The sequence below is a fragment of the Capra hircus genome, unplaced genomic scaffold (genome assembly GCF_001704415.2).
Source record: "Capra hircus breed San Clemente unplaced genomic scaffold, ASM170441v1, whole genome shotgun sequence".
In the NCBI taxonomy this organism is placed as follows: Eukaryota; Metazoa; Chordata; class Mammalia; order Artiodactyla; family Bovidae; genus Capra; species Capra hircus.
The window spans coordinates 19,094-43,377 of NW_017199031.1; the positions used below are offsets into that span (position 1 = coordinate 19,094).

General features: G+C 40.8%; 1 protein-coding gene and 1 pseudogene across 1 annotated transcript; one reads left to right on the top strand and one right to left on the bottom strand.

Annotated features, from left to right (window-relative positions):
• Nucleotides 1–2,675: 2,675 nt before the first annotated feature.
• On the bottom strand, nucleotides 2,676–22,046 carry LOC102180297 (zinc finger protein 81; the record flags this gene model as incomplete). Its single annotated transcript, XM_018045335.1, is given in 4 exon segments — nucleotides 2,676–5,664; nucleotides 5,666–5,748; nucleotides 16,995–17,090; nucleotides 21,999–22,046. Coding segments are annotated over 4 exon segments (1,853 nt in total), but the record flags the coding sequence as incomplete, so codon positions are not given.
• Nucleotides 13,249–13,890, top strand: LOC102180024 (annotated as a pseudogene).
• Nucleotides 22,047–24,284: the final 2,238 nt, after the last annotated feature.

Genomic DNA, 24,284 nt, shown 5'->3' on the forward strand with positions numbered 1-24,284 from the left:
AATTCATCAGGGAGCTAATGTCATAGGGGAACAAACTAGCTTGATATGTGAGACAAACACCTCAAAGAAGGCAGGAAGTTATCACTGGGTTATCTGTGGCAGAGCAGGAAAGAAGATTGGTCCACCACACCAGAAGTAAGAATTCAGAAAGAATCTTAAATAAAGTTCTAAAAGTTGAGTGTGGGATAGTGTGAGAATATCAGAGCTCTGAGAGCTGGAGACATAGGCCCCCACTTTCAGGTTCTTCTCCACAGACCTCCACTAGTTGCTCATAAGAAACATCAGGGATAGGGTGGGAGACTGCAGAAAGCCTCTCTCAGTGGTATAGGCCTTTAGGGGCACAGCTGTTGATATGGAAATGGCCAAAGCCCTGATGGGACCCTACTTCCTCACAGAATAAAAACCTTAAGCCACTGGGTGAAGTGCAGCAAACCTTGTTGCCCCCAAGACATAGGTAAAGATCTACTGTAGCTAGAGGAAAGGAAAAGGGAAGGACAGGAAACCTTCCTAGGTTCAGACCATTTAAAGCCTTATATTAATACTAACGGGAAGGGCAGGATCACTGAAAAAGCATCACCTTCCAAGATCTAGGGATATGGGGCCTGTCTAAGACTGAGGCTGGCCCCAGACAACTCCTGCCCTCCCACTCATCAGGTCACCAAGACCCAGGTAATAATAAAAGGCTGCTACTAAGGGAGAGGCAAGAGCATAGAGAGAGCGCCTCTCCACAGTGCAAGCACATTAAGAAAGACCTAAAGGCAAGGGTGGTGCAGGAATGCTGAGAAAAATTATCTGGAAAACCAGTGCCTACTGGAAGCACAAGGTAACACTAGAGAAATTTGAAGTCATTGATACATTGCAGGTAAAGAGAGCAACACCACCACCCAAACACCAGAACAAATCCTGACTAGCTGGCCTCAATTCCCCTATGCCAATGACCTATAAGGAAAGTAACATGTCTACTCCCAGGAATTAAATATTTACCTCAGTTTCTACTATCCTACATATAACATCTGAGATTCAGCCAAATATTACATGCAAAACAGCAAGAATAAACAATCCACTGTCAAGAGACAAAGCAATCAACAGATCCAGATTCAGTTGATTTAGTTGTTGAAACTGTCAAACAAGGAGTTTAAATAACAATGATTAGTATGTTAAAGAGGGTAGTGGAAAATGTAAACAACAGGTATGAACATGTGGGGAATTTCAGCAGAGATGAAAACTCTTTCAAATTCAAACGGACAATCTAGAAATAAAAAAACATAACTGAGATAAAGATTGCCTTCAATGGGTTCATCAGTAGATCAGACAGAGCCAGGATAGAGGTTAAAATCAGTGACCTTAAAGATAGGTTAATAGAAATTATCCCAACTGAAACACAAAGCAAAATAATGACTGAAAACAGGCATACACATAGGGATGGAAAATTGTAGTATTTTCTATCACAGTGTCTCTTCCAATAATAAATTATTTACATTATCACACCAGGCAAAATATATTCACCCCCATTCCAAGACCTCCAAACATTCATCCCAAATTAAAACATTAGGCTCAAATCCAAGACCTTAAGACTTCTATATCAGATTCAGATATGGCTGAGGCTACTTGGGTGTAGATTTTTTTTTTTTTTAATCCAGAGACCTGTGAACTAAATGACAAGTTATATGACCACCCTCCTAACCCAACACACATATACTCACACATGTGCATACACATAAATATAAATACAATAGTGAGATAGGGACAGGATAACTGTAACAGATACTTCCATTCAAAAAGGGAAGGAAAAAGAGGCATATATCAATCACTGTTCAATAACAATTCTGAAATCCACAGAGCAAATACCGTTAGGTCTCTCTGCTCCAGGGGCAAAAAATGTTTTCTTGTTTAGGTCATAGTTCTGCCTGGGAATGGCTTCCCAGTCCATTTTAGCACATTGTTCTTGGATCTTCTCTCTGAGATGGCCTTCTTTTCCCATAAGAAATGGCCCATGTTTGCAGCTGAGTAACTTTCACAGCTTGCTTCCTGTTCACAGAAGGTAAGACAGGGGAGTTCATTTTTCACTTTGGACTTTTTCAGTCCTTTTAAGTCCAATGCGGAGGTAGTTTTGTTAGTAAAACTCTGTTAAAAATGTTGCAAGTTTTCTATGTATCTGGTTTGTATTTACTCTATGTCCCAAATGCAACATCAACAATTCTCTTTAAGATGGGCCCCTCTCTACTTTGAACAGTGAGTCAGGCTATTGGGACACTGTTGAGAAGTTTTTAGGAGCTGTTTAGCTTAGCTGACAGGGTCTCCCAAACACCAACTTAAATATTTTTACACATTTTAACAAAGGGTCTTAGAGCCACATCTATGATTTGATCTCTACTCTGGAGGTTACTTTTTCACCTTGAGAATATTTTGATGGCTGGAGAAACTGGAGATGTGAAGCAGTTATTTTCCAACTCAGCCAAGTCCTGTTGTTTTGGGTGTTTCTTCTGAACTCTAATTGCAAATGGAACAGTTATTTACTTAGTTCATTTTTCCCCCACATTTTATCATATGCAGCTAAAAGAAGCAAACAGATACTTCAACATTCTGTTGGAAATCTCTTTAGCCGGATCCACAAGTTCATTTGGTATATTCTCTATCTTTCCACAGAGCATGGTTGCTGTTTTGCTATTTTTTCCCTCACTAGACAACATAGACTGCCATCTTCTGCATACTTTCTTAACAGTCTTCCTCATTGCTTTTCCAGTCTCCACTTGCTGCCCAGGCCCAGAGCTGATGCCACATGTTTTATATTTTGATACAACACCCCCAGTAGGTGTACACTTTTATGTATTATTCAGCATTTGCTGTGTAACAGACTACACCAAACTTAGTAGCTTAAAACAATAATCATTTTTTCTATCTCATAATTCTCCAGGTTGGTTGGGATGACTGATGTGGCTCTTCTGCTGTGGGCTGGCACGGCTGGGGATGGAGGTTGAAGAAGGCCTCACTCCCACGTCTGGCATTTGGTCTAAGGGGCCTTGATCTGGGTTGGTTCATCTCTGTTCCACGTGGTTTCACATCCCTTAGTAATTTGAGCTTCTTCACACGAAGGTCTCAGAATTCAAAAAAGCTGCAAGAAAGGGTAAGTCTCAAGGCAGGCTTTTCACACCTCTCCAGCATCTTCTTGAATCTCTTTGTTAATGTATATTGGCCCAAGCAAATTCACATGGCCAAACTCAAGAGTCCAGGAGTACAGAGAGAGCTCTGCTCTTAATAAGAGAAACAACAGTAATATTACAAAGAGGGGTGCATAAAAGGATGGGAGAGAGCTGTGGTTATTTCTGCACTGTACCACAATGAAGGAAGATAAAAATATGATGTCACAGAAATCAACATGTATGACAGGATTATATTTATGTGTTTGCGTAAAAATATATCAGCAGGTGAGTATATATATAAAACCATAATGACTTTAAAACTGTGGATTCACATGAGCAAAATATTCAGTAGCAAACATATTTGATAGACACAAATACATTAAATAAAAAAAAGAATTTCAACTCAATTATTCCTCCCATTGTGCAATGTGTTTTGTTACAAACAGATCTGAGAGCAGGTCTATACATCATATATATTATTTTTTTGTCCTGCCTTTCATTTTGTTGTCACTTTAAATTGCTTAATACAACACAATAAACATTACTGTCAATTATATCTTTTTTCATACTTTTCTATAAAGAATTTGGTAATAATTTGCCTTATAATACTTTCTACAGGAAGGGTTTTCCTAATATCTCAAACTGATAACATTTTCCCTAGTATGAATTCAATTATATTTTGTGAAGCTTTGCAAATATGGAAATTCCTCATCATTCAATGCATTCTTAGAGGGTCTCTTCTGAATAATTTTTCTCATCTCAGGTGAAAGAGCCTGACACATTCTTTTTATTATGCAATGCATTCAATATATGATCTGTCTTGGTTGAATTTTATAACACACACTTAGACCTGATTTCTGTGATAAGGCTTTCTCATTTTCAAGAAACAGGGTTACTTTCATGTATGAATATTGCGATGCATACTCAGAACTGATTTCTGAGTGAAGCCTTTTCCACAGTCACTACATTTATAGGGTTTATCTCCAGTATGAATTGTCTGGTGTTTATTGAAATTTGACCTGTCTGTGAAAGCTTTCCCACATTCTGCACATATATATGGTTTCTCTCCTGTGTGAATTCGCTGATGTACTTTGAGGTGTGGTTTCTTTGAAAAGGATTTCTCACAGTCAGAACATTTATAAGGCTTCTCTGTAGTATGGATTCTCTGATGTGTAAGTAACTCTGACTTCTGGATGAAGGCCCTCCCACAATCAGCACAAACATAGGGCTTCTCTCCAGTATGAATAGTCTGGTGTTTATTGAAATTTGACCTATCTGTGAAGGCTTTCCCGCATTCAGCACATATATAAGACTTCTCTCCAGTGTGAGATTTCTGGTGAGTATTCAGATTTGATCTATTGGTAAAGGCCTTACCACAGTCAGTGCATATGTAGGGTTTCTCTCCTGTGTGAATTCGCTTATGCATCTGGAGTTGTGACTTAGAGGGGAAAGATTTCTGACAGTCACTGCATTCATAAGGCTTCTCTCCAGTGTGAATTCTTTGATGTGCAATCAAGTGTGCCTTTTGGATGAAGGCCTGCCCACATTCAGTACATATATAGGATCTCTCTCCTGAATGAATTCTCTGATGCATTCTGAGTGTTGATTTTTGGGTAAAGGCCTTCCCACACTCACTGCACTTATGGTGTCTCTCTCCAGTATGAATTTTCTGATGTACGTTGAGGGCTGAGTTCAGGGAGAAGCCTTTCCCACATTCACTGCATTCATAAAGTTTTTCTCCAGTATGGGTTGTCTGATGCCTTAGGAGAGATGACACCTGGAAAAATGATTTTCCACATTCATGACATTTATAGGGTTTTTCTCTGGTATGAATTTTCTCATGCATAATTAATTCTGAATTCTGGATGAATGCCTTTCCACACTCAGAACATATATATAGCTTTTCATCTCTATGAACTCTCAAATAGATACTGAGTAGTGGCTTCTGTGCAAAAACATTTACACATTTCCTAAGTTCATGAGGTTTATCCATAGTATGAATTCTCTGAGGTGCAAAGAGTTGTGACCTCTGGGTGAAGATCTTCCCAAGTTCAGTACACATATTTGCTTTCTCCCCAACAGGAAATTTCAGATTCTGACTGACTGCTTGTTTGAAGCTGAAGACTTTTCCACACTGATTGTTGTCACAGAATTTTACTCCAGTATGTGTATTTTCATGGTTAGTATAAGAAGAGCTCTGGGTGAAAACTTGACTGTGTCCAATAATTTTATCAAAGTTATTTGTTGTACTGCTTTCACTATGAATATGTACACCTAAATTATGCTTTAAATTCTTTCCAAATGAGTTACGTTTATGGGGTCTTTTCTGTGAAGGAATACAATTTGGGCCTGGATGAATAAATTTTCCACTGTTTTTATATTCATAATCCCACTCTGTATTCAATATTTTCTTATTGATGAAAGCAGCATGACTCAGAGGTTTGTTCTGCTTTTCCTGGTAGCTTTTTATCTGTTCAGCATCTTGCCACAGTACTTCTAAAATGGAATACAATGAATCATCTTTTGGCATCTTCACCTTCCATTTCACCATGAAATGAAACTTTTCCAGAAATTCTTTTTTGTAAGGTTTTAATCCCAAACTTTCCATCTAAAAAGAGAAAAAAAGTAAAATGACAAAGAATACATAACAGAAGATTAAGAGGTACACTTAAGTTAATCCAAATTGGTCAGAAACCAGTAAATCTGATGATGATGATGATGATGACAATGATGACAATAACAGAAAATACATAAATAGCACTTATTATGTGCCAAGCTCTTACATGATTTGGTGGTACAGGCATTGTTCTACAAAATATATACATATGAACTCATTTAATCCTTTCAAAACCCCTATGAGGTATCTTGTCCACCACTGTAGCTAAGGAAAGTGAAGTTCAGAATAATTACACATATATTCAGTATTGGAGATTGGAGTTTAACATAAGCAATCTAGCTCTATTTTGGTAGGGGATATCAAGTAAGGTGGACTGAAGATTAAACAGAGAAGGGTTTTAAGGGGAAACATCTATGGAGAGCCTAGGCTTGAATGGGTAACTCAGAGTCTAAGTCTTCATCAGCTTTCCATTCTAAATCCTCACTAATCTCACTGCTTCTTGCTTATCAGCATCAATATCAAATTAATGTGATAAAAATAGTTAAGTTCAATAAGAGAGTAGATCCTACAAGTTCTCATCACAAAGAAAATCTTTTCAGTTTCGTATCTATATAATATGATGTTAACTAAACTTACTGTGGCAATCATTTCACAATATATGTATGTCAAGTTATTATGCTGTACACCTTAAACTTATACAATGCTGTATGTCAATTATATCTCAATAAAACTAAAAAAATAATTTATTCATGTCTATAGGAAAAATACTGTGGTCACAGCCATTTTGACCTACACAAACAATAAATGGATGTCTATACTTGAACTCTCCACCCAAGTGTAACTGTTTCCTTGGAAATAAAATTAAATATATTTAATAAGAAGTACAAAATGAGAGTGATGAAAAGCCATCTGTGGTAGAATGAAAGCTGACCACTAGAATCTGTTTCACCATTCTTTTGCATTAATGAATTAGTAGCCAGGAATATGGATGCCCAGTCATATAACATTTCTCAGCCTCCTTTGAAAATTGTTGTGACCATGTGACAATGTTCTCAACAGAATATCAGAGAAAACACTGGGTGCCACCTTCAAACCAAAGCATTGAAACAGTAGGCATATTTTCTCTATACCTCCTACCTTCATGCTTACTAAAACCTGGATTTGACAGCAACATGGATTCAAACATGCAGATGCTACAAAAATTCAAGAGACGGTGGAGCTGAGTAATGGATTCATGAATAAGCAGAAGCAGCTAGGTTTTCCAATGGCCTGTGATATTAGAGACTTTATATGTAAGAAATAAAATTCTATATGTAAGTCATTATATCTAATGCTCTCTTTATTACTGTGAATTAGCTTTAACACAATTAATATACTATTCTTGCCAAGAGTGAATCACAGATTTTCCATTACCAATACAGTTCATGAGACATATTATATTCTCAATAATAACTGTAAAATGGAAGAACTGTACACTATCTCATCAGCGAGAGTTTTTAGATATTGAGAATGCTCTGAGTCATCAAATCCAGTTTTCCCGTTAGTCAGTTAGATACTGTATTCTGAATACGTCCAGTCCAAAAATCTCATCCTCTTATTCTTAAGTTGCATTGCATTCTCATATATTTGGCTTTAATTTATTTGGAAGTTACTAACCCCTGGATTTCTAGGCTAAATTTTAGAGGTGGTTTTACTTTTCACTTTAGTAAACACTTAAATGTATATAAAATGTCTAAGTTGTGAATAAAACATAACTTCTAAACCATTGCTATATTGGACAACAGTTAGATCACCAGTACCAATATTCATCATAGAAATTTGCTTCTGCAGTAAAAAGCTTCCTGAGTCCTTTACTGAGCCCACAGATTCAGTGAACCATACAGAAATGGAGAGTCATCTGTTTAGAAAGAGCTGTGTATGCAAGCTAGCATTCTCATTGCCACTTAAAAAATGGCTCACAAAAGTCCAGTTTATTCTCAAATAAAAGGACAGGTTAATATCCTCTTTCTCCACTCCTACTTGTATCTTCTTTTGTGCTGTTTAAAATGTTTGTGTGCTTAATTAAATGGTTTTGCTGTTGTTGTTCCATCGTTAGGTTGTACCTGACTCTTTCTAACTCCATGGACCATAGCATATCAGGCTTCTCTGCGTTCCACTATCTTTCCAGAGTTTGCTCAAATTCATGTCTGTTGAGGCAGTGATGCTGTCTAACCATCTCATCCTCTGCTGCCCAATTCTCCTTTTGCCTTCAATCTTTTCCAGCATCAGGGTCTTTTCTAATGAGTTGGCTCTTTGCATCAGGTGGCCAAAGTACTGGAGCTTCAGCTTCAGCAACATTCCTTCCAATGAATATTCAGGACTCATTTCCTTTAGGATTGACTGGTTGATCTCCTTGCAGTACAGGGGACTCTTAAGAGTCTTCTCCAGCATAATTCGAAAGCATTAATTCTTCAATGCTCAACCTTCTTTATGGTCCAACTCTCACATCCATACATAACTACTGGAAAAACCATAGCTTTAACTATATGGACCTTTGTCAGCAAAATAATGTCTCTCTGTTTTAATACTCTGCCTGGGTTTGTCATAGGTTTTCTTCTAAGGAGCAAGTGTCCTTTAGTTTTGTGGCTGCAGTCACCATCCACAGTGATTTTTGAGATCAAGAATACAAAATCTGTCACTGTTTCTAATCTTTCCTCTTCTATTTGCTATGAAGTGGTGGGACCAGATGTCATGGTCTTAGTTTTTTTTAAATGCTGAGTTTCAAGTCAGCTTTTTCACTCTCCTCTTTCATGTTCATCAAGAGGCTCTTTAGTTCCTCTAATCTTCCATTAGAGTGGTATCATCTGCATATCTAAGATTGTTGATATTTCTCCCAGCAATCTTGATTCCAACTTGTGATTCATCCAGCCTGGGATTTTGCATAATGTACTCTGCATATAAGTTAAATAAACAGGGTGACAATATACAGCCTTGTTATACTCCTTTCCTAATTTTGAACCAGTCCACTGTCCCATGTCTGGTTCTAACCATTGCTTCTTGACCTACACACAGGTTTCTCAGGAGACAAGTAAGGCGGTCTGGTATTCCCATCTCTTTAAGAATTTTCCAGTTTGTTGTGATCCACATAGTCAATGGCTTTAGTGTAGTCAATGAAGCAGATGTTTTCCTGGAATTCCCTTGCTTTCTCTATGATCCAACAAATATTGGCAATTTGATCTCTGGTTCCTCTGCCTCTTTGAAACCCAGCTTGTACATCCGGAAGTCCTTGATTCATGTACTGTTGAAGCCTAGCTTGAAGGATTTTGAGCATAACCTTGCTACCATGTGAAATGAGTACAACTGTACAGTAGTTTGAACATTCTTTGGCACTGCCCTTTTTTGGGATTGGAATGAAAACACCTTTTCCAGTCCTGTGGCCGATGCTGAATTTCCCAAGTTTGCTGACATATTGAGTGCAGCACTTTAAGAGCATCATGTTTTTGATAATTATGATAAGGTTGATATGAACATTCCTGTACATTTATTTTAATGGATGTATGTCCTCAGTTCAGTTCAGTCACTCAGTCGTGTCCGACTCTTTGCAATCTCATGGACTGCAGTGCACCGGGCCTCCCTGTCCATCACCAACTCCCGGAGCTTACTCAAACTCATGTCCATCGAGTCAGTGATGCCATCAAACCATCTCATCCTCTGCTGCTCCCTTCTCTTCCCATGTTCAATCTTTCCTAGCATCAGGGTCTTTTCCAATGAGTCAGTTCTTCACATCAAGTGGCCAAAGAATTGGAGTTTCAGCTTCAGCATCAGTCCTTCCAATGAATATTCAGGACTGATTAACTTTAGGATTTACTGGTTTGATCTCCTTACAATACAAGCAACTTTCAAGAGTCTTCTCCAACACCACAGTTCAAAAAGATCAATTCTTTGGTGCCCAGTTTTCTTTACAGCCCAACACTCACATCCTTACACGACTACTGGAAAAACCATAGCGTTGACTAGATGGAGCTTTGTTGGCAAAGTAATGTCTCTGCTTTTGAATATGCTGTCTAGGTTGGGCACAGCTTTTCTTCCAAGGAGCAAATGTCTTTTAATTTTATGGCTGCATTCACTATCTGCAGTGATTTTGGAGCCCCCCAAAATAAAGTATCTCACTGTTTTCATTGTTTCCCCATCTATTTGCCATGAAGTGATGGGACCGGATGCCATGATCTTAGTTTTTTGAACATTGAGTTTTAATCCAACTTTTTCACTCTCCTCTTTCACTTTCATCAAGAGGCTCTTTAGTTCTTCACTTTCTGCCGTAACGGTGATGTCATCTGCATATCTGAGGTTACTGATCTTTCTCCCGGCAAGCTTGATTCCAGCTTGTGCTTCATCCAGCCTGGCATTTCACATGATGTACTCTGCATATAAGTTAAATAAGCAGGGTGACAGTATACAACCTTGACGTACTCCTTTCCTGATTTGGAACCAGTCTGTTGTTCCATGTCCAGTTCTAACTGTTGCTTCCTGACCTGCATACAGATTTCTCAGGAGGCAGGTAAGGAAGTCTGGTATTCCTATCTCTTTAAGAATTTTCCACAGTTGTTGTGATCCACACAGTCAAAGGCTTTGGGATAGTCAATAAAGCAGCAGTAGATGTTTTTTCTAGAACTCTCTCGCTTTTTTGATGATCCAGTGAATGTTGGCAATTTGATCTCTTGTTCCTCTGCCTTTTCTAAATCCAGCTTGAACATCTGGAAGTTCATGGTTCATGTACTGCTGAAGCCTAGCTTGAAGGATTTTGAGCATTACTTTGCTAGTGTGTGAGATGAGTGCAATTGTGCAGTACTTTGAACATTCTTTGGCATTGCCTTTCTTTGGGATTGGAATGAAGCTGACCTTTTCCAGTCCTGTGGCCACTGCTGAGTTTTCCAAATTTGTTGGCATATTGAGTGCAGTACTTTCACAGCATCATCTTTTAGGATTTGAAACTACTGAGGTCTGAACGCTCTAGAGCCTGTGCACCACAACAAAAGAAGCGACAGCTACAAGAAGCCTACGAGTAGCAACGAAGACCCCACACAGCCCAAAGTAAATAAATAAGGGCTTCAGCAGTTTCAGTGTGTGGGCTCAGTAGTTGCAAGTCATGTGCTCTAGGGTGATTGAACCTGTGTCTCCTGCACTGGCAGTTATTTCTAAATCCACCGATTAATTTTCTTGTAGATTCCTTGGGGTTTTTCATGTAAGTAATCGTGACTTTAAGGGCACTTTTACTTCTTCTTTTCCAATCTCATGCTTTTATTAAGTCAATGTACAAAAATAAATCACTAGCAATTTATACTAGCAATAAATAATCTGAAAAAAATTTAAAATGCTATTTATAATAGTATCAAAACATCAAATGCCTAGGGATAAATTTAATGAAGGATACATAACACTTTTATATGAAAATTATAAAACATTGCTGAAAGAAATCAAAGATCTAAATATATGTAGAAAGTTGCTATATTCACAGATTAGAAGGCTCAATATTATTAAGACTTCAATTCTCTTAAAATTGATCTTAGAATTAATGCCAAACCAAATCCCAGCAATTTTTTTCCAAAAAATTAAAAACTGATTATAAAATTTATATGGAAATGCAAATGATCTAGAAGAGTCAAAGTAATTTTTAAAAAAAGTCAACCTGGAGAACTTACTCTACCTGATTCAAGACTCATTATAAAAGCTATAGTAACAAAGTATGGTGGTGGACAAGGAAGCCTGACATGCTGCATGGTGTAGCAAAGAGTTGGGTATGACTGAGTGACTGAACAACAACAAATAAAATAGGGGTTTGCTGAAAGGACAGTGTATTAACTATATTTTCTTATTTTCTGTATTCTTGATGCTCTAGCATCTGATGCCTAGCTGATCCTGCAGAGACTGCCTCTCCCAGACCTAGTTATTTCCTAGAGACAGCAAGTGACTTCCCTGTAAGTATACCTACCATTTGCAAACCAACAAATCCAGAGCCCATATCCACCAACTATCTCCTTTTTCAAGATCTCACAGGTTGCCACTAGACCCCTGCCCTAATCACCTCAGGCTGGGTACCAAGCAACTAAGGATAGTCTCTACACTACACCCCAGAGTACACTGAAATTACTCAAACTAACTAACTCTAAACCTTTCCAGCCTGCTTATTCTACCTCACCCATTCTTTCCTATGAAAATCATAATAAAGGCTGTTGCCCATGATTTTCCCCTACAACTTCTACCTCCTGATTGACCTTAGTGCTCCCTGGTGTAACTGCACAGTGTGGTATGCCTTTTCCTTTTAGAAGCTGTTACAAACTATTTTCAATGGCAGTTGTCTCCAGATATGTTGGCCTCACCATACCTGAATAATAATAAAACCTTCATTTTAAAATAGAAATGGCTCAGCAGTAAAGAATCTGCCTCCCAATGCAGGAGACACAAGAGACGTGAGTTCAGTCCCTGGGTCAAAAAGATTTCCTAGAGGAGGAAATGGCAACCCATTCCAGTATTCTTGCTTGGAAAACTCCATGGGCAGAGGAGCTTGGCAGGCTACAGTCCATGGGGTCACAAAGAGTCAGACATGGCTAAGCACAAGCATGAGTTGAGTTCAGTTGAATAGATCAATTAAACAGAACAGAAAGTCCAGAAATAGGTTCACATATGTGAAACCAATTGATTTTAATAACTGTGCTTAGGAAATTCAGTGGGAAAAAAACTCTCTTCAATAAATGGTTCTGGAACAATTGAATACTGTATTGAAAAAAATGAACATCAACCCTTACATTAAACACAAAAATGGATCATAGACCTAAACTTAAAAAGTTAAAATGATAAATTGTATAGAAGAAAATATGAGAATATCTTTGTGACCTTGCAATGTTGTTGTTCAGTCGCTCAGTTGTGTTATACTCTGCGACCCCAGGGACTGCAGCACGCCAGGCTTCCCTGTCCTTTACCATCTCCTGGAGCTTGCTCAAATTCATGTCCATTGAGTGGGTGATGCCATCCAACCATCTTGCCCTCTGTCATCCCCTTGTCCTCCTGCCTTCAATCTTTCCCAGTATCAGGGTCTTTTCTAATGAGTCAGCTCTTCGCATCAGGTGGCCAAAGTACTGGAGCTTCAGCTTGAGCATCAGTCCTTCCAATGAATATATAGGATTGATTTCCTGTAGGATTGACTGGTTTGATCTTGCAGTCCAAGGGACTCTCAAGAGTCTTCAACATCACAGTTCAAAAGCATCATGGGGGCGGGTCGAGGAGGTCCCCTCCCTCCGTCCACCTCCCTCACTCGCAGCCAGCCCCGTCCTGCTCCCTACCCACCCCCGGAGTTGGGGGGCGGGCAGGACGTTCCGTGCCACGGCCGGCCGCGGCTTCTTTCACACTTTAGTTGGGAGCAGCGCACTGCGCTCAGTTACTGGAGAGAGCTGCTGGCTGCGCTGCCGCCTCCAGCACACACGCATCCGGGCCAGGCTTCGGGCTTCGGGAGCTTCAGGGCTCTTACCCCTGGCCTTGGGGAGGAGGGGGAGACCGGGACTCACCGTGGGGAGGAGGAGGAAGACAAGGAGGAGGGAGGAAGAAAACCCGAGAGGAGGAATGGGGTGGGGGGCGGGAGGCTTGCCACCTTCAGCACCCCCGCGAGCGCCCAAGGTGCACCCATCTTGACCAACTCAGCAAGAAGGTGGATTTTCCCTGTGTCTAAAGGAAAAAAAAAAATGTCCCCGTGTCTGTTGAGATGATCTGCAGTTCAGTCCGGCTGAAGCTGACTGAATGAGACTATGGGCTGTGCCTCCGCCAAGCATGTTGCCACTGTTCAACATGGAGAGGAAGCCCAGAAAGGGAAGAACTACCAGAATGGAGATGCGTTTGGCGATGAGTATAGGATCAAACCGGTGGAAGAAGTCAAATACACAAAAAATGGGGCAGAAGAGGAGCAGAAAATAGCAGCCAGGAACCAAGAAAACTTGGGAAAAAGTGCCAGTTCAAATGTAAGACTTTAATAAAGAGATTTCAGGATTAGTTCATCAACCCAGAGCAAATATGCACATCTCTGAAAGCCAACAAGAATTCTTCAGAATGCTGGATGAAAAAATGGAAAAGGGTCGAGTTTACTGTTTGGAAGAAGGTATCACATAGCACCAATCCCACCACTCAAACCAGGAACTACTACTGTGTTAATAGGTTACACTCCAGTTGAAATCTTTGCAAAGGTCAGTTCTCTTCAGCAAACAGCACTATAGCAAAAGAAGATCATTCCATATGGTACGCCCCGTTAAATTACAGTGTTTCTTAATGAACTTGCAAAGGAATATTGCTAAAAACAAACAAAAACTGTTATCGAACTTTCTTTGTTGCTGCTATTTAAAACTTGTTGCAACTTTTCACTTCTCTCAGTGTCCAGGTCTGCAGCAAAATTCTGCAGTTTTACCTTAAAGATACTGTTGGTTTTATAGATGCTCTCCAACCTATTTTCCAAAAGATGGTAGTGGTGAACTCAGATATCCAACGTCTGTTCTAGACTGGTTCCACTTCTAAGACAAGTGCCTTTTTCCCCCCTCCCTCCTTCCTGCCTCCCTCAGCAGTTTTTTTGTTTCTCACTGCCAGTGTTGGGCTTTGGAGATGGGATGGTTGCTATGGCAAGCCTAGTTTCTCTGCTAAGAAGAAGTAGAGAAGCTACTGTGAATTGAAAACATGTCATGACATGACTCCTGGAAGTGACACAGGAGCGAGCAGCAGGTGGTTTCATTTTCTGGGTCTCTTAATCAAAGATCAAGCTTGCAACATCAGTTTTGTCAGATGCAGATGGAAGTGTGATTACAATCATTTTGAATCCCTCTTGCCCACTTTTTTTTCTAAGAAAATAAACATTTTACTGTTTAAAAAAAAAGCATCATGGCACTCAGCCTTCTTTATGGTCCAACTCTTAAATCCATACATTAAAAAAACCATAGCTTTGAGTATATGGACCTTTGTTGGCAAAATAATATTTCTTTTTAATATGCTGTCTAGGTTCGTCATAGCTTTTCTTCCAAGGAGCAAGGACCTTGCAGTAGGCAAAGATTTATTAAATAGATCACAAAAAATACTAAATCTTTTTTAAAGATGACAAATTAGACTCCATAAAAATTAAAATATTTTTCCTTTGATAGGCACCAGTAAGACTAAAACTGTAAGGTACAGACTGCAACAAAATATTGGCAGTATGTATATCTGGCTTAGAAATTCTATCAAGCAAATATAAAAAACTCTTATACCTCAATAATAAGAAGACAAACAACAACCCTCCCCAAATGGGAAAGATATTTCAATAGACACTTCACAAAAAAATGTACAAATGATAATAAGCACATGAAGATATTTAACATTATTACTCATCAGAGAAATGCTGCTTACATTCATAAGATACGAGTACATATCCATTCTAATAGCAAAGTTTAAAGAGACTGATGATAACAAGTATAGGCAAGGATTTGGGGCAACAGAATTTCTCATGTATTGCTGTTGGGAATGTAAAGCCATTTTGGAAGACAGTGTGGCAATTATATGAAATTATAAGAAAGGTAAGCAAACACTGATTATAATATAAGAGCAATGCTAATCCTAGGCATTTACCCAAGAAAAATGTAAACATATGTTCACACAAAGACAAATCAGAATGTTTACTGCAACTTTAGTCATAATAAACAAATAATGACCACTTGTCATTAACAGGCATAGAGATAAAAAAATTATAATGGAACAGTATTCACTATTTAAAAGGAATTATTTAATAGTCATGCCATGGAATAGTATCCACTATTTAAAAGAAACAAACTGTAAGGTCAGGGCGAGGTCAGGATGAGAGGTCAGGGCAAGGTCAGGCGTGCCTGGGCATGCCCGGGCATGCCCGGACATGTCCCAGCAGAGGGCGCTGCAGACACACCCCGGAGACGGCCCGGCAACCAAGCCGACCAATCAGGAGCCAACACGAAGCCCTCGCCATCCAATCAGGGGCTGACACGGAGCCCTTGGACACCAATCACTGCTGAGCCCGCGTTTTCTTCCTTATATGGGAGGCCCAAACCCTTCCCCACCCTCACAGACTCCGAAGACTCCCTCACCCCCGCAGACTCCCTTTACCCCGCTGACTCCCTTTGCTTTGCAGACCCCTCCTCGCTTCCTTGCTTACCCGCCCCCCTTGCTTACCCGCCCCCCCCCCCCCCCCCCCCGGGAGTTCTGCCTGAGAGCAACCGCCAATAAAAGGCCCTGTTCAACGGTCCAACCCCTTCTTCCCACGGCGTTTCTTACACAAACTAGTGATATACTCAATAACATGAATGAACTGCAAAATCATTATGCTGAACAAATAAAGCCAGACCCAAAAAGGTACATATGGAATGATTCCATTTATATGCAACACTAATAAAGGCAAATCTAGTCTATAATGACAAAAAGTAACTCAGTGGTTGCTTGGGGCTGAAGTGGTGTTGAGTATTAACTACAAGGGGCATGAAGGTGCATTTTTGTGTGATGGGATGTATCACGACTGGGGTGGTGCTTATACCAGTGTGTACCTTTGTCAAAACTCACCAAACTGTACACTTAAAATGGATACCTATTATGGTATGTAAATTATATCTTAATAAATTTGATTTTAAAAGAGAAAATGCTAAGTGACAGGGATCGTAAAGTGAGAAGATGGAAGACAGGCATGCAGATTAAGGGAGGCGAAGAGAAGTGAGGAATCTGAAAGCAATATCTACAAAGAGAAAAGGAGGTGGGGATGGTTGTACATGACAGTTTGTTGATATCTTAGAGTGAGAAGATGAAAACAAGAGGGAGAAGAAGCTGAAAGGGAACCAGGTAGAACAGGAGTGAGGCAAACAACTGATCTTCAAAGAAGGCAAATCCATTAAAACCTGAATGTATACGATAAGGATCTAAGACCTTGGGAGTGGGGTTTCAGTACTAAAGCATAAAAATGTAACGGAAGGAGAAAACATCCAAGAAAGCCAGATCCATAGTGAGGAAGTCTGGCATTTGATCTAGAGTATAGGTACTGTAGCAATTCTCCTGGAGGGAAGCTAAGCCAAGAAGACAGTTGATAGCAGTAAGGGAAATACAGGGAAGAGCAGTTTGGTACCTCAGGGGCCAAGGAGTTTCTAAAGTTTTGAACCTTCAAGAAGGGCAGCAATCACAGCACTTTAAAGGTATTGGTCTCAAGTATTTCCATGTCTCCCTTCTGCCAGGATCACACTCACCTGAGCAGCTGTGATGTAGGGCTTTTTCCTTCAATGCCCAAGGCTCCTCTCCTTGCTCCAACTTGAATATGACCTCTGGTTTGGGAACTTCATACCCTGTTAACAGGAAATGATAGAAAATGGGGTCCAGCTAATTGCTTTCCATGTGTTCTTTGGAAAAGTAACTGCATTTCATTGGAAAAAGAGTAATAAGCATGAACGTGCAAAGGGACTGAAGAATATCAGGCAAATCAAGGATGACACTATCACACACTTCAGGTGCCCCAGACACTTAGCAGCTGAGAATGGAAACCACCTCACTGAGTTTCTGTGTTAGTTCCCTAGGGCTTCTTTAAGAAAGTACCAAAAACTCCCTGGAGAAGGAAATGGCAACCCACTCCAGTATTCTTGCCTGGAAAAGTGCATGGGCAGAGGAGCCTGGCAGGCTGCAGTCCATGGGGTTACATGACTGAGCATGCAGGCATGAGGGTGGAGGTAGATGGGTTGGTAGCAATAACCTGGGTAGAACTTAAAAAAAAAAAAAAAAAAGAGAGAGAAAGTACCAAAAACTAGGTGACTTAAAACAACAGAAATCTATTATCTGACATTTCTAGAGGCTAGAATTCTGAAATCAAGGTGTTAGCAGTGTCATGCTCACTCCAGCAGATATAGGGGAGAATTCTTCCTTGCACCTTCTAGCTTCTTCTGTCTGCCAAAAATCTCTGGTGTTCCTTGGCTTATAAATGTATTTTAATCCAGTCCCATGGCTATCTTCTACCTGTGTGTCTTCTTACTGTCTTTCCTCTATGTGTGCCTATTTCTATGCCCAAATCTCCTTTTTTTTTTTTTAAATAAGGATACCACTCAGGTTAGGGCCCACCCCAATTACCTCATTTTAATTTGATCCCCTCTGTAAAGATACTATTTTCAAATAAAGGCACATTCTCAGGTACTGGGGGTTAAGATTTTGACACATATCTTTTTGAGGGGTCACTATTCAACCAATAAGAGCATGTCCCCTGACCCCCACAAATTCACATCTTTCCCATGTATAAAATACATTAACCCCATCCCAATATCCCCAAAAGTCTTAGTTATCCCAGCATCAACTCTTAGGTCTAAAATCTCATCTAAACATCAATCCAGAGTCTCAGATCTCAGCATCTAAATCATCTAAATCTTATGGGTAAGACTTGAGTATGAGTCATTCTGGGACACAATTCCTCTCCATGCATATCTATGAAAGCAGACGCATTACCTGTTTCTAAAATATTCCAAACACCATGGTGTCACAGGCATAGGATAGATACTCCCATTCCAAAAGGGAGAAATTAGAATTTAGAAAGGTATGGCAGGTCTCAAGCAAGTCTGAAACCGAGCAGGGCAAATTCCATTAGATTTTGAGTGAAAGTGAAAGTCACTCATGGTGTCTGACTCTGCAACCCCATGGACTATACAGTCCATGGAATTCTCCAGGCCAGAATACTGGAGTGGTAGCCTTTCCCTTCTCCAAGGGATCTTCCCAACCCAAGGATCGAACCCAGGTCTCCTGCATTGCAGGTGGATTCTTTACCAGCTGAGCCACAGCTTGACAATAATCTTCATTGGTTCAATGCTCTGTCCTCCAAGCCCATCAGGATGGTAGCCCATCCCCTCAGCCCTGAGCCAGGAGTGGCACCACTTACTATCACTCCTAGCGGCCCATTAGCAAAAATTTTGTTTCCTGTACTGGCAATCTTATGCTCTGCTGTTCCACATGCCTTAGTTCCAAACGGAGGAATACTTCTACCAAGAGACACAACACTGATTCTATTGAACTGGAAGATCAGTCTGCCACCTGGACATCTTGGTCTTTTCACGTCTCTAAATCAACAGGCAAAGACGGGAGTTACTGTGCTGGCTGGGGTGGTTGATCCTGACTACCAAGGGGAAACTGTGGCCTGCTATATCACAATGGAAATAAAGAAGAGTATGTCTGAGTGCTTGTTTCAGTCAAGTGAAGTGAAAGTTGCTCAATCATGTCTGACTCTTTGAGACCCCATAGGCTGGAGCCCGCCAGGCTCTTTCGTTCATGAAATTCTTCAGGCAAGAATACTGGAGTGGGTAGCCATTCACTTCTCCAGGGGATCTTTCTGACCCAGGGATTGAATCTGGGGCTCCCACATTACAGGCAGATTCTTTATCATCTAAACCACCAAGGAAGCCCAGCAGTACATATACTAAAGTTGGAATGATACAGAGAAAATTAGCATGGCCCCTGAGCAAGGATGACACACAAATTCATGAAGTGTTCCATATTTTATGGAATCTTAAAAAAAAAGGATGCAAATGAACTTATTTACAAAACAGAAGTAGAGTCATGGATGTAGAAAACAAACTTATGGTTACCAGATGGTAAGAGGGGAGGAGAGATAAATTGAGAGATTGGAATTGACATATATACACTACTACATATAAAATAGATAACTAATAGGGACTTACTGTATAGCACACAGAACTCTACTCACTACTCTGTAATGGCCTATATGGGAAAAGAATCTTAAAAAAAAAAAGAGTGGATATATGTATATGTATAACTGATTCACCTTGCTGTATACCTGGAACTAACATTGTAAATCAATTATACTCCAATAAAAATTTTTTAAAAAAAGATTATGTCTAGAATACAGGTGATCCCATAAGGCACACTATCATGCCCTGTGATTGCTTTCCCGGTGGCTCGGGGGTAAAGAATCTGTCTGCAATGCAGGAGACACAGGAGACACGGGTTCAATCCCTGGGTCAGGAAGATCCCCCAGAGGAGGAAATGGCTACCCACTCCAGTATTCTTGTCTGAAAATTCTATGGACATAGTAGTATGGGGGACTACAATCCATGGGGTTGCAAAGAGTCAGACACAACTGAAGTGACTGAGCATGCCATGTGACTAAAGTCAATGTAAAACTACAATGATATAATTCAGGCCTGGACCCTTCAAGAATAAAGTTTTGGGTCACACCACAGGGCTTCCCTGGTGGCTCAGCTGGTAAACAATCTGCCTACAATGCAGGAGACCTGGGTTTGATCCCTGGGTTGGGAAGATCCCCTGGAGAAAGGAAAGGCTACCCACTTCAGTATTCTGGCCTGGAGAATTCCATGGACTGTATAGTCCATGGGGTGGCCAAGAGTCAGACACGATTGAGCAACGTTTACTTTCATGTTTCTTTGTATTTATGGGCTTCCCTGATAGCTCAGTTGGTAAAGAATCCACCTTCAATGCAGGAGACCGTGGTTTGATTCCTGGGTGGGGAAGATCCCCTGGAGAAGGGATAGGCTACTCACTCCAGGATTCTTGGGCTTCCCTTGTGGCTCAGCTGGTAAAGAATCTGCCTGCAATGTGGGAGACCTGGGTTTGATCCCTGGGTTGCGAAGATCCCCTGGAGAAAGGAAAGCCTACCCACTTCAGTATTCTGGCCTAGAGAATTCCATGGACTGTATAGTTCATGGGGTGGCCAAGAGTCAGACACGATTGAGCAATGTTTATTTTCATAATGTTTCTTTGTGTTTATGGGCTTCCCTGATAGCTCAGTTGGTAAAGAATCTGCCTTCAATGCAGGAGACCGTGGTTTGATTCCTGGGTGGGGAAGATCCCTGGAGAAGGGACAAGCTACCCACTCCAGGATTCTTGGGCTTCCCTTGTGGCTCAGCTGGTAAAGAATCTGCCTGCAATGTGGGAGACTTGGGTTCGATCCCTTGGTTGGGAAGATCCCTGGAGAAAGGAAGGGCTACCCACTCCAATATTCTTGCCTAGAGAATTCCATGTACAGAGGAGCCCAGTGGGCTACAACCCATGGGGTCACAGTCACATAGAGTCAGACACGACTGAGTGACTAACACTTTCCACTTTCACTAGGAAAAAAATCACAACTAGCTGAGTTGCCTGCTGAGGGCAAAGGGAACAAGGAATGGGTAATGGAAAAAAGAAATTCTGCCTCAGGACTGTGACACAGAAATCTGCCTAACTTGCCCTGTGAATTTCAGATTCAAAAGTTCAACATCAACTCACCTAAATTTTGAGCCTGCTGGCCTGCCCTTCAGACTTGCCAGTCCCCACAACTGGGTGAACTGGTTCCTTAAAATAAATCTCTCTCCCCTACTTTGTCTTTATGTACACACATGCATGCACAAGAGTGTGTATGCTCTCTATATGTATATAGCTATATCCTATTGGTTCTGTTTCTCTGGAGAACCACAATACAGAGTTTGATATTAAGAGTGACTCTAGAGTAGTGGTCCCCAACCCTTTTGGCACCAGGGACTGGTTTCGTGGAAGACAATTTTTCCATGGATGGGGGGTGGGGGATAGTTTCATGATGATTCAAGCACACTAGGATTTGTGCTCTTATGAGAATCTAATCTGACAGGAGGTGGTGCTCAGGTGGTAATGCCAGCAATGAGGAGCGGCTGTAAATACAGATAAAGCTTCACTTGTTCGCTGCCTCTCACCTCTTTCTCTGTGGCCCAGTTCCTAACAGCAGGCCATGCCCAGGGGTTGGGGACTCTGCTCTAGAGGAATGGAATCTCAAGTATGAGTTTTCTGAATTGGTTATGGGATTTCTGGAATTGATTCTTTATTCTGATTAAATTCAAAAGCACTAATGACTCTATTTCCAGTAGTAAGGAGAGCGGTGTTACACGACAAAAGAGATATGCAAAATATCAACACTGGATACTCCTCATTGAATGCTTGTAAGAGGTGAGGTTCTGGATGACCTTGTATTTGATACTTGGAAATTTTGTCAAACTTACTAGTAAGATTGTCTGGTTGCTCTTAATAGCACTGGACAAAGTGGGGAGAGAAAAGGATGAGCTCAGGGTTTTATTTTCTAGATCAAGCATAACATGAATGACTTGAAAATTTCTCAGTCTGTCCTGAAAATATCTGTTGGCTTCTGGAACTGCAGAGCCGAGTTTACTGAAAACCAAACCCAGAGTCTCAAACTGTGAGTGGCTAAATTACAACAGAAATTGAATTCCCAACCTTACAGGCTGTCTGCTGTAAAAGGAAGGCATTGATGAAGAAGGAACAGGATCCTGAAAAGTGGAATGGGAACATATGAGGACATTGCACCTCTAAATTTGGATGAGTCTTTGCCAGTAGAAGCAGCCCTTCCACCTTCAACTGAGAAGTTAAACCCCCATCTGCCTGAGAAGTCTGCAATGGCCTCCCCTGAGGGACTTGCCTTGTAAAACACTGCTGATTCCCGTCAGGACCTACCCACCACCTGTCTTTACTTCTAGACCTATAACTAGACTTAAGTTCACCAAGACCCAACTCAAGGAGATCAAACCAGTCAATCCTAAAAAAAAAAAAATCAATCCTGAATATTCACTGGAAGGACTGATGCTGAAGCTCAAGCTCCTATACTTAGGCCACCTGATGCAAAGAGCTGACTCACTGGAAAAGACTCTGATGCTGGGAAATATTGAGGGAGGAGGAGAAGGAGGCAATGGAGGACGAGATGGTTGGATGGCATCACCAACTCAATGGACATGAGTATTTGAGCAGACTCCAGGAGACAGTGAAGGACAGGGATCCCTGGCATGCTGCAGTCCATGGGGTTGCAAAGAGTTGGACATGACTTAGTAACTAAACAACAACAAAGGCCCAAAGGGTAAGGTACAAAGTGCGACCCATGAGGAGATGTGAGATACTCCAAAATGACTGCATGATTTGTCCAATTTATAAGGACAGAAATCTGGGTGATATGTGTGGGATAATGGAAGGAACAAAGTTGGATCAGACTGAAATTTTTAATATGTGTACACTAAGCAGATTCTGAATTTCGTCTTGCCACTTGAGGGGTTAGGAAGGGTACAGACAGTATATTTGGCTGGTTGGCTGGAACAGGAACCAGATCACAGCCCACATAAATGCAGCTGGAATTCCAGGACTGCTTTGGTGTACTACAGAGAAAGGCATCTGAAGGCTTAGGGAGATTGGAATGTTAAGAGTAGATTTATCATGAAATATCTGCTCACTCACACCAGGATGGTCCAGAGACACACACCAGTCATGACAACTGTGACAAATAAATTTGTGAGGGGCCCCCGATAATCTATGATTGTTCTTCACTGTAGGTCAGAAATTTCAATGGGAACTGCTGCCACTGAACTGGAAAACCTAAATGTAGTGGGAGTAATTGGAACCTGGGGTGAGGTGAAGTGAAATGAAGTGAAGTGAAAGTTGCTCAGTCATGTCCAACTCTTTGTGACCCCATGGACTATACAACCCATGGAATTCTCCAGGCCAGAATACTATAGTGGGTAGCCGTTCCCTTCTCCAGGGGATCTTCCCAACCCCAGAGATTGAATACAGGTCTCTCCCATTATAAGGCAGACTGTTTACCAGCTGAAAGGAAGGAAGTTCAAACCTGGTGTGGCAGTGGCCAAATGGAGGGAGGCACTGTATTGCCAAATACAAGGTGGATGTGGTTAGCACAGGGTCAGAGTAGTAATCAGAACAGTCCAATTCACAAATAAGCGTAGAAATTTTCTATAATACTGCTTTAATTCATTCTACAACTCATTAGATTTCAAACATCTTTCAAAACAAACCTTTACCTTGTGTGTGTGTATACTAGGTCACTTCAGTCATGTCCAACACTTTGCGACCTCATGGACTGTAGCCCACCAGGCTCTTGTCCATGGGATTCTCTAGGCAAGAATACTGGAGTGGGTTGCCATGCCCTCCTCCAGGGGATCTTCCCGACACAGAGATCAAATCCCTGGGTCTCTTACATCTCCTGCACTAGAAGGCAGGTTCTTTACCACTAGCACCACCTGGGAAGCCCATATCTTTATCTTGGTGTTTCATTATTTAAGAGATAACCTTCTTTGAAGCCAGCAGATTTAGGACAGTCTAAGAAAAGCAGGACAGAAACAGTGTATGAACATTTAGCAAAAGACAGTTTTCAGATATTTAAGAAACTATGCTACACACCCATATATTTATGTGTTATATGTCTATACCTCTCTATCCTTCTAACACTATATGAGAAGAATGGGGATAGCATTAAATATAACACCTGTTTCAGAAGTGGTTCACCTGCCTCACAGACATGCATGTAAACAAATTAAGAGCAAAAAAAATAAAGAATATTGACCCACTTTTGATTGGGTCGTTTATTTTTCTGGAATTGAGCTGCATAAGTTGCTTGTATATTTTTGAGATTAGTTGTTTGTCAGTTGCTTCATTTGCTATTATTTTCTCCCATTCTGAAGGCTGTCTTTTCATCTTGCTTATATTTTCCTTTGTTGTGCAGAAGCTTT